General features: G+C 44.6%; 1 protein-coding gene across 2 annotated transcripts; it reads left to right on the top strand.

The window, feature by feature from the left end:
• Nucleotides 1-765: 765 nt before the first annotated feature.
• zfp64 (zinc finger protein 64 homolog (mouse)) lies at nt 766-4,089 on the top strand. 2 transcript variants are annotated; one of them, XM_084014862.1, is made up of 6 exons: nt 766-1,006; nt 1,253-1,316; nt 1,406-1,552; nt 1,762-1,824; nt 1,922-2,173; nt 2,258-4,089. In XM_084014862.1, exons 3-6 carry the CDS (start codon nt 1,453-1,455, stop codon nt 3,682-3,684), a joined length of 1,842 nt encoding a protein of 613 aa, XP_083870988.1. In that variant the 5' UTR covers nt 766-1,006; nt 1,253-1,316; nt 1,406-1,452; the 3' UTR covers nt 3,685-4,089. The 2 variants fall into 2 exon arrangements, with proteins under 2 accessions (XP_083870988.1, XP_083870987.1); XM_084014861.1 differs by having other exon boundaries at nt 1,158-1,316.
• Nucleotides 4,090-10,139: the final 6,050 nt, after the last annotated feature.

Below are 10,139 nucleotides of genomic sequence, written 5' to 3'. Positions count from 1 at the left end.
AATGTGGTAGTAAAGTATCAGATATTATTTTTTATGGTCAAACTTAATAGTTTGAGTATCCATGGTAGCTAAGGCCTTTTCTTTGGACTTCCAACGCGACAGGTGGCAGTAATGTCAACTTACTTGGGTTTGAGAACGAATAAAAAAACGGTAATAGGAGCCACGGAATATCATAACACTCTGACCTTAATGTTGTTTAAGTATTCACGTTGTTTTAGTAGGCCGTTCTGTACTTTTTGAAAGAACTAAATTAACTGTCAGGACACAAATGTGGTCCAGTTCCTCGCAATTGCCATGCTGCGTTCAGGTAGTCGTGAATACCCGATCTCAAGGACTTTTACGTTTAATTTTAATTCAGAATAGGTCCCATATTAAGTTATTTAGTCGCACAATTAAGACAGATTACAGTTTATGATGCACTGGCAAACAGAGGGACAGCAGCAGGGTTGAAATTGTGTTTTTGATTAGTCGATTTTGAAAATTAACAAATATATACTTATGTAATCCTTGAGAAAACCAAACGGCAGCATATATATATTATATATATTATATATATATATTATATATATATAAAAGCCACAAAAGTAACTACAAAAATAGAAATGTAGTAACAAAAAAAACTTTCATCGTGTTGCCGTCCACGCTCAGAGAAGGTGATTTACATTTTTCCCATAGTTACAAAGGCATCACGTGACGTCACCCGGACCAGAATGCATGCTTATCCCTCTGCCGTAAACCCCGCGTAGCATGTCGCAAAATAACCGATGCTCTTTGTCGGTGTTGTCAGAGAAGTAAACTGTTTTTGCCATTGATATCGAAACCGCGCTGCATTTCGCTTGTTAGAAATATGATAATATTCGCGCCGACTGTGTCTCCACTCGACCCGGTACCGTTTAAACAACATGGCGGACCCTCTGTAGGCTTTTGAAGAGCCAGAAGATGAGTTGATCCCCAGCAACAACAAAAAAAAAACCCACCTCGAAAATGGCAACATATAACACCGAAGGTAAAAGGAAAACAGAGCCCCAACTAGACCACAGACGTCGTAACATTGCACTTCTCTTGTTGCCAGTTTCACATACGTATATCACGCAGCTTCCTACTGAACTCCTGGGGTTCCTGTTTTGTGTTTTCTCTGCCTCCTGATGTCGGTGCAGGACACTCTGTGGTGGTGGAGGTGAGCCCAGACATCCACATCTGTGGCTTCTGCAAGCAGCAGTATAATAATTTTGAGGTCTTTCTCGCCCATAAGCAAAATGGATGCTCCTTACCGACCTCTGACACATCAGCCACCGATGCAGCAACCACAATCACAGGTAAAAACAACAACAACAACAACAACAAATGATGGTTCTGTTGTCGTTTGCATGCAGGGTTGATTTTAAGCCCGTCTCGATCTGCACAGATTCCAGCGCTGAGTTTGTTTTCGAGGAAACCTACCAGACCTGCGTTATGAGAGGTGTCAAAAAGATCCTGACCAAAGCACAGAAAACACCTTCCAAAAAATTAAAACCTTCCCTGACTTCAAAGAGACACAGCTGCTGTTTCTCAGGTCGGTGCCTCTTGCCATTTACGACTGTAACACATTCCTCCTTTTTTTGAGGGGGGGGGCGGACATGAAGCAAGGGGAAACCAGCACTTCCTGCCATGTTCCCGTGTCATTAGCTGTTATTTACTTAGCACACTTTCAGATTAACGTTTCACGGGTGAACAGGCTACACGCACACCTCGTAAAAGCACCGTTTTCTGTTGGATCTACAGGTTGCACTTTTAAGACGCAGTATGGCCAAAAAGACATGGAGCGGCATCTCAAAACCCACACAGGTAGCGTCACGCTCTGCACCCCTCTGTTGCTTCAACACCTCAGGGATCAGATAATGCAAGTTGTTTTCTCTCTCTTTCTCTCTCCCCCTCCATCCAGGTGAGAAGCCGTTTGAATGTGAGCTGTGCCACAAGCGCTTCAGTCGCCGGGACAAGCTCAACATGCACAGCCGCTCGCACACCGGCGAGAAGCCGCACAAGTGCAAACACTGTCCCTACGCGGCCGCGGACAGCAGCAGCCTGAAGAAGCACCTTCGCATCCACTACGACGAACGGCCTTTTAAATGCCAGATCTGTCCTTATGCCAGCCGCAACTCCAGCCAGCTCACCGTCCACCTCCGCTCACACACTGGTAGGTAAAAGAAATCCAGGGGTGAGGGGGTTTTGAAGATACATGGAGAGTAATTTTGTGTTTTTTTGTTTATTTCATTCCAAGGGGACGCACCTTTCCAGTGCCAGCAGTGTGACGCAAAGTTCAAAATCAACTCGGACCTGAAGAGGCACATCCGGATCCACTCCGGCGAGAAACCCTACAAGTGTGACTTTTGCGAATACCGCTGCGCCATGAAGGGCAACCTGAAGTCCCACATTCAGATCAAACACGGCACCGAGAACTCCTTCCACTGCGTGCACTGCGACTTCCAGTGCGCCAGCAAGACGGCTCTGCGGCAACACTCGCGGGAACACCAGCCCACTCAGCCCGTCCAGTGTTCCAAGTGCACTTACTCCTGCGCCAGCAAGGGGGCGCTCAAGGTCCACGAGAGGATCCACTCGGAGGATCGGCCCTTCAAATGTGACTTCTGCAACTTCGCCTCCAAGCAGCGCAGCAACCTCGTCATCCACAGGAAGAAGTGCCACTCGGATAAGCCGGAGAAGGGCTGCGGCGGCGGCGGCGGGAAGGGGGGCAGAGGTGGAGCGAAGAGCGGAGGAGGCGACTCCCCGAAGCCCGTCGGCTCCAGATATCGGGCCAAGCTGGAAGCGGCTCGAGCTTTCTGCTGCGACTCGTGCGACGCCTCCTTCGTGAGGGAGGACTCCCTGCGGAGCCACAAGAAGCAGCACAGAGACACTCAGAACGTGCTGCACCTCCATCTCTCCGCCCCGGCCGACGCCGTCAACCTGGTTCCCATGACAACGTCGCAGAGCAACACCCAGCTTGAGGTTCCCGACCCGATGGCTCCTTACAGCAGCGCGCAGCTCAAAATCATCGTATCTCACCCTCTGGCCCAGGAGAACCACTTAATCCCAGCTGGCGTGGACGGTCCGCACAAGACCAGCGTGGTCCTGCTCAGCCCCGAGAGCCAGGACATGGTGGTCAACTCCATGATCCACCAGGTGAACCTGCTGGCGCCCATGCAAGCCCTCGGGTCGTCCCGGACCGCGGACGCCACCCTGGAACCCCAGACGGTGCTGCTGACGCAGCTTGGCCCCGGCGACGGCGCCAACCCGCTCCACCAGGCCCTGCTGCAGACCGCCATCGCCGCGCAGGACTCCGGCGGAGGCACGCAGACTTTCATCACCACCTGCTCCGAGCTGGAGGGCCTCAACGCCTTGATCCAGGAGGGCGGCACGGAGGTCACGGTGGTGACGGAAGGCAACGCCGCCATGGTGGCGCAGGGCGGCATGGCGTGCGGCCCGGCGGGGGACATGTCCAAACCAGCGGGGATGGTTGCCGTCCGGGGGAGTGCCTTAGCCTGCGAGGAGAGCGCGTTGCTGGTGCCGGACATCAGCCTCGGCGGCCAGAATGTGGTGATCCACAGCGTTCCACTGATGGTGTCCACTCAGCCACAGCAGAGTGCGATAGAGCAGCTCTCTCCTCACACACTCTACTCAGACTCGCACACACTGGAGGGCATCCCTCAGTGAGTGGAGGGCTCAGTGTGTGTGTGTGTTTTTTCTCAAGATAGAAAGACTCCAACCGCATCATAAGCTATTTCTTTGCCAACATGAACTCTACACATGTGCAGGCCTTTAACAGTAACCGCTTTTGTTTTTAGCCATTTAATCACCACTGAATAACAATACCGTTGACGTTTGGAGACACACTTGTTTTAAGTTTCAGATTGTAGAATAATTCATTGTTGTCGTAGCCCAATAGTAATGAATAACTTCGGCATATGAAGGTGAATCATTTGGACGTTGTTTTGGGTTATTTTTGGTGGGGCATCAAAATTAAAAGAAATATTGTAAATGTAAATAATTATTTAATAAAAGCAGTGTTTTATTTTCAGGCAATAAATTTGGAGAAAACAATCTGAATAAAGCACGAAAACATGGACAGAACTTGAAATTGAGTGAACGCATGTGTGGCGTGGAGTTCTCCAGTTTGTCCATTAGGTGGCAGCAGAGCGACATGAGTTTTTGCAGTGTTGTAGTATTGATTGTGCTTATTTGATTTTAAATGAAACATTCTCAAGTACTTATTCTCCATCTAGGAAGTAGATGTGATTGATAGAAAACATCAGACTGAAAAAGGAAGGTCATAGTTTCTAAAAGCCAAGTGGCCCTCCCAATAGATTTTTCAATAACATGCTTGTGGCTACCTATTATCGTGGCCATTTTTTTTTACACTCAGTCTTCAGCACTTAGTATTTGCAGAGACTGAAGGCTGCACCTGAATAGGAGTCTCCTATGAGCGGATGATAATTGATTTCTTTCCCCGTCCCTCTGCACTAATGGCTCCGCTGATGCAGACCCCGTGTGGCCACGAACTCAGATGGAGTTGTTTGATAGGGGGGGACTCTGAGTTTCAGCTCACAGCTGGTTTGTGTTGCAAGAAAACGGGGAAACGTTATACTAGCAGAGGAATATGAAGGCCATGCCCCCTTTTTTGTTGCTATACAAGAAGATGTGATGTGTTAATCACCTTGTATATACTTTAAATCTTGATGCCTTTGATTCTGTTCTTCTCCACTGTGAGTGGAGGTACATTTTCTTGATGTGAACCTTTCAGTGGTAGAATGTAGCAAAGTACTTCCTGTGTACTACCATTTAATGATACTGGCACTTCTGCTCCACTAAATTTAAGAGGGCGGTATCATATTCTATTAGCCGGCTGGTCTACTTGTTTCTTAGCAGACTGAAGCAATAGTTTGACACTTTAAATTACACTTATTTGCTTTCTTCTTGAGCGTTGGATCGATATCTGTGCTTACGGTGGTTTCCATTTTCTCATCTGACTCTGCAAGAAAGCAAATACCTCTTAAGGATTAAAAAATATAGGATCAGTTTATAAAAAAACATGATGCCTTGATACAGACGAACCCAAAATACTGCTTATAGGCACTAATAATGGAGTATGTCATGCAATTATGTATTTAACATATGAATGCAGCCTCCTTCAAGTCCCAGTAGATATTTTATTTGCTCTGCTGCTCACAATTACCAACCTTCATGGCTTCGGGAGCGTAAAAAAGCCCAGTGAATAGTGAAACAAACGTGACCCATTCATAAAGGGCACCTTGTTCTGATTCGTCCGTGGGGCTGGTCTGGGATAAGTTATGCCCTCGCATTGTCAGTAGCCGCACTTGAGCTCACATTTATATTGTAATCACGCCATTGATCCGCCGTGTCAATGGTGAAAGCCTTTCAACCATTCAAGGACTAAAGTTTTCAGGTGGAATTGCAAAAAAAAAAAAAAAAAAAATCTCATGGAATTCCTGCATGTATGAAGATGAGTGTTATGTGGCAAAATCAAGAAGTGCTCTCTGGTGTATCTCTTTGATCTTTTATCTAACAGACTTCCAGGCCCTAATCCTGAGCACCCTTGAGGAGGAGACCCACCCTTCCACCCCCAATCCTGTTCCACATGTGACGACACGGATGGGTTAAGTGCTTCTTCTTCTGGGCTACAACATCTTCAGAGCTTGACGGGAAAGTTTGAAATGTTAAAATCATGCTGATCTTAACTAATTATTGTTTGAAGAATTAATAAATGTGTATTTTAAGCACAAAAAAATCTACATCCATGTTGAAATCTGAACTTTTTTTTTTGTTTTTGTTTTTTGGTTAAAAGTTGTTTGTTTTTTCCCCTGAAAGGTCGCAGCAGTTTTAAGACGCAGCCCTTGATACTGTATGGCACTTCTTCTCAGTTCCTTCCTTCCTGTGTTTGAGATGGCAGCCTTTGAATGGGGGGTCATAAACGTCCCCCCCCCCTCAAAAAAAAGCAATTTCCACTCACAGCTGCTTAAAGAAATCGTAAGTTGTGATGCATTCCTTCTGGACATAAACAGGCCCAGAGAGGGACCAGGTGGTTTGGGGGGGGGAGCAGAGCCAGATCCACACACGAGGACAGGTACTTTTTAAAATAGTGTGAACATGTCAAAGGGCTGTAATCATAAACTTTAAACTAAAACTAAATGAATTTAGCATTACGGCTCCTTTCTTTCATCGAGGCGGTGATAAACCTCCGGGTGAAGTCTCCCTGACCTTTTGCTTTCGTCCACCATCCCATCAGTGAAATGCCATTTGAATGAAATTAACTGATTGGCAAAGTATTGATATGGATTTGTTTTTCCGATGCAGGCATCTTTTCACTGTGACACTATTGACATCTTAAGTGAGTTTTGATTTCTCGGTACTCCGCCGGGCTTTTATCTTGTCTCCGTTCAATTCTTTTTTTTCTTTTCCTTTTTTCCGTCTGTGTGACAGAAATGCAACACGATTGATCTGCCTTTTACAGCCGCGTAACAAAAAGACGCTTTGATTTGCCTTTCTGACTGCAACGTGATTATTTGCTAAGGCGTTATTAGGCTATTGTGGCGTCCCGAGGGGCGAAATCAATAGTGTGACTTAAAGGCATATTCTAGTTTATAAGAGCCTTTTGTGGCTGTATGTTTTGTATTCTATTATTTTTATATATGTCATTTATTTATTTATTTTCAAACAAAAGCATGCACGATTTAAAGTGATCACTCAACTCTATAAGTTAATCCTCATTGGGATTTTATTGTACATTCTCTGAAAGCTTTGGTTCCTTTTTGTGTTTTTTTTCTTCATTGGGCATTTTGAGGGTTTTAGGGTGTTGTTTTTGTCTATGCCGGGTTGTCAGGAAGCATTACTCCAACAGGCTCTTTTGTTGTTTCTTTCAGATTGAAAGCAGCGGTTTAAAAGCAGTCCTCGGGGGGCAGAAAAATAAGTATAATTTTGAACCAATGGGCACGGCCGGAGTGAGAGGGGCCGAAGCCCATAAAAGCCCTTTGATGGACAAAAGGCATGCTACAGTAGCTCTCCAGCACACAGCCAGTACCAGGGTTGTTGTTTTTTTTATAACAACGTCCTCCATAATGATGTGGGTTTCCCAATTTAGCAATGAGCGGCGAGTGTGATCTTGTGAATGCAAATAAGCAGCTATCAGCTTTTGTGGTTGGGCAACAAAGGCATGTAGCCATTGTTTCCCTGCCCCTGTTTCTGTTTCTGTGCCACTAACCCCAAAACAAATGTTTGCGTGGTTTCCACCGTGCGTTCGGAGCCACGTATCAGGACTGGAACAGTCACTCAATTGTTGTCTTTTTATTCCCTGTTTTTTGTTGTCCCTTAGTTGTCTATAGCTGCACTGATTTTTTTAATGCTCAGTTTTTGGGACGGCCTCCGATCGTTCTCACGCGTCAGCACGTTTCTTTGTTGTTTTGCCTTCTCATCGTTTGCTTGCGCGGGACAGTCGTGTGTTTGTGCGGTTCAACATTTTGTTTTCTTTGCTGGCCTGCCGTTACAGAGCCATTAGATTGTTCTCAAGCATTCATTCATTCCACTTATGCTTGTGAAGAACCGGAACAGAGACCCCGGGACGACACATTGGGTTCTATAGGATGTAAGACATTTTAGGATGAGGACATAATAGTTGCTTTATTACATTTTCACACAAGAAATAAACACTCTTTAAGCAGCTGATGGAATCCTCTTGTCAAACATTTAACTTTTTTAAACAAATTTGTACGTTATCTCAAGCCAGTTTAACAAAACCTACTTATATTTGAGAAATTCCTCTGGTTTCAACAGATGGCTATGAGCAAGCAAAAAATGTTTTCTTTGTTCACACATGCCTTATCCTAAGACAACAAACATGATGGAAATCTGATCTTTACAGACACTACCCATTGTTGTGTGTTTGTGTGTGTGTGTGTGTGTGTGTGTGTGTGTGTGTGTGTGGGTGTGTGTGTGTGTGTGTGTGTGTGTGTGTTCATGTGTGTGTGGTTAAGTCTGTTTACCTTTCCTGCTTTCAAAGCGCTTAATGCGCACAAATACTGCTGCTGCCAAATTCATTGTTATGCAATCTAAAAGACAACCCCCACCCCAAAAAAAACCCCTCCAGGGTGAATATGGAGCAATAAGAAAAAGCAGAGTGAGTGATATGGAATGTTGTTGAGTATCTCTTTTTGTCATCTTTGTTTCCAACAAATCCCGATTCACAATATGTTGAACAGCCGAGATATATTTGCCGTTTGGCTTTCCTTTCCATCACCGGTGACGGTTCGGCACACGGAGGGACTCGGACCCAGGAAGTGTTCTTGTTTTCATTTTGATATGGTGTGGTGTTTCTCAGGAATGGAGAGGTGGAGGGAGGGGATGGTGACAGGTCAGAAAAAGAAGATAAGATTACGTTGTTTTTTTTTTTAAGAAAGTATTTCTTTCCAACTAACTTATGTGATGGAGAAAACAGGCGCTTCTATTTAGTTTTTCTCTTCCCGGTGAAAAAAGAAGTTATGCCTCATCCCTATTAGTGCCTTTCTTTCTTTCCCCCTTAAGTGAAGTTCTCTTACTGCCACCATAATGTCCACCCAACCCCATGATCTAAGTCATAGCCTGTCCATATTTGCTGTTTGTTTGACCCCACAAGGGCACGAACCCTGGCTGATCCTTCATCTGAGGACAAAGCTTATGTTTGCTGTGACATCATAAATGCCTGTGCACGGAAAACAATGGCTGATGAATTCAGCGGCAGCCGAGGCACAGTGGACAGCACAGAGACGTGGCCCGAAACATCCAGTGTCATGGAAAGTTTTTTTTTTTTTTTTTTTTTAGACAAGGAACCCTGCACCTTGGCCAAACATGCAGATTGCTCCCAAAAAGAGGCGGCGGCGGCGGAGGAGGAGGCTGCGGAGGGATCAAATTGCCGGGCGGTTGTTTTAGAGGCGGTGGCCTGGGAGTGACTGAGAGCATTGCTGGGAGATCATCAGGTTATAACACTAAATGTTTATATGAAGCTTTGTGGCTGTTGCAGACAGTCAGAGATGGGGGGGGGGGGGGCTCCTTGGGGAAGAAAGACGCTTTTGTTTTTATAGGCTGCCTGGAATGTGTTGAGGACTGTGGACATCTGCTTTATTAGCATATGTGATTCCACCCCCAGCTATGAATCTGCTGGTGGTCTGATAATGTGTCATAGTGTCACCGATATCTGTAAATACAGAACGTGTGAGTGATTTACACCCTGTGATGAATGGCTTGTCTATTATATTTAAGACATTTACATTTTAATGTGTGAAACAGAGGAAGAGGGCTTTTGTTAAATGCATGTTTTTTTATGAAATTTAGGGGGTTTTTTTCTTGTCGGTTGCACCACACGGAGATTAGCACTATATGAATGTGTGGTGCTGCGAAGTTTCAGTCTGGCTCTCCTGGAGCTTATTGGTGTGAAAATTCCTCAGAAGCATTCTCGGGTCATTACAGATGCATCCCACCCATGCATTCATACTGGCTCGTGGATTAGCATTTTCTTTGTTAGGCTAATTGCATTATTGTGGCCTTCTTTAAAATCAAGTAGGGGGCATGTGGGCCTATGTATGAATGTACAATCACTTATGGATGGGTTTTGTTCAAATGGAAATGAAATGGTGGACATGGGAGGTTTCATGTGACTTATCTGGATTCAAATGATTTGAAATTGATAAAATATTTCTTGCTGAATGTCTTTTTTTTTTTAAATGTATATCAGAAGTTGATTTTACCTTCAAAAATTTGAGGCAATCAATTCCATGTAAACCATTTAAGCAATGCATTCTAGAGAAACGTAATTTGTTTGTGTAAATTCAACATAAAGACCAAAGGGACTGGAAATAACTATTTAATTTGAACACACTTAAAGGCAAATCATTTCAACTTAAAATCTCTTGTAAAAATCTACTTTCCAATCATTCAACTCAGCATTTTAAGTTACAATGACTCATTTTTCCAATTGCATCCAGTTTAATTTATCGTTAATCAAAAGTTGTGAAAAAAATATTAAAAATATATATTAGATGATATATTTTTATACCTGCAGTGATAAAAAAGACTCCTCCCTGATGTTTCCCTGATGTTGGTTGCTGACCTGCAGCCTCGGGGTA

Source organism: Eutrigla gurnardus (assembly GCF_963514095.1).
Source record: "Eutrigla gurnardus genome assembly, chromosome: 8".
NCBI classification, from domain to species: Eukaryota; Metazoa; Chordata; class Actinopteri; order Perciformes; family Triglidae; genus Eutrigla; species Eutrigla gurnardus.
This window is presented reverse-complemented; position numbering and strand designations above follow the sequence as displayed.

Bases quoted from the DNA above. Each gene is read 5' to 3' on its own strand.
- zfp64 (XM_084014861.1), top strand. From the start codon at position 985: ATGGCAACATATAACACCGAAG. The intron at 1,317-1,405 runs GTAAAAACAACA...CGATCTGCACAG, and splicing joins TGCAGCAACCACAATCACAG to ATTCCAGCGCTGAGTTTGTT. The intron at 1,825-1,921 runs GTAGCGTCACGC...CCCTCCATCCAG, and splicing joins GCATCTCAAAACCCACACAG to GTGAGAAGCCGTTTGAATGT.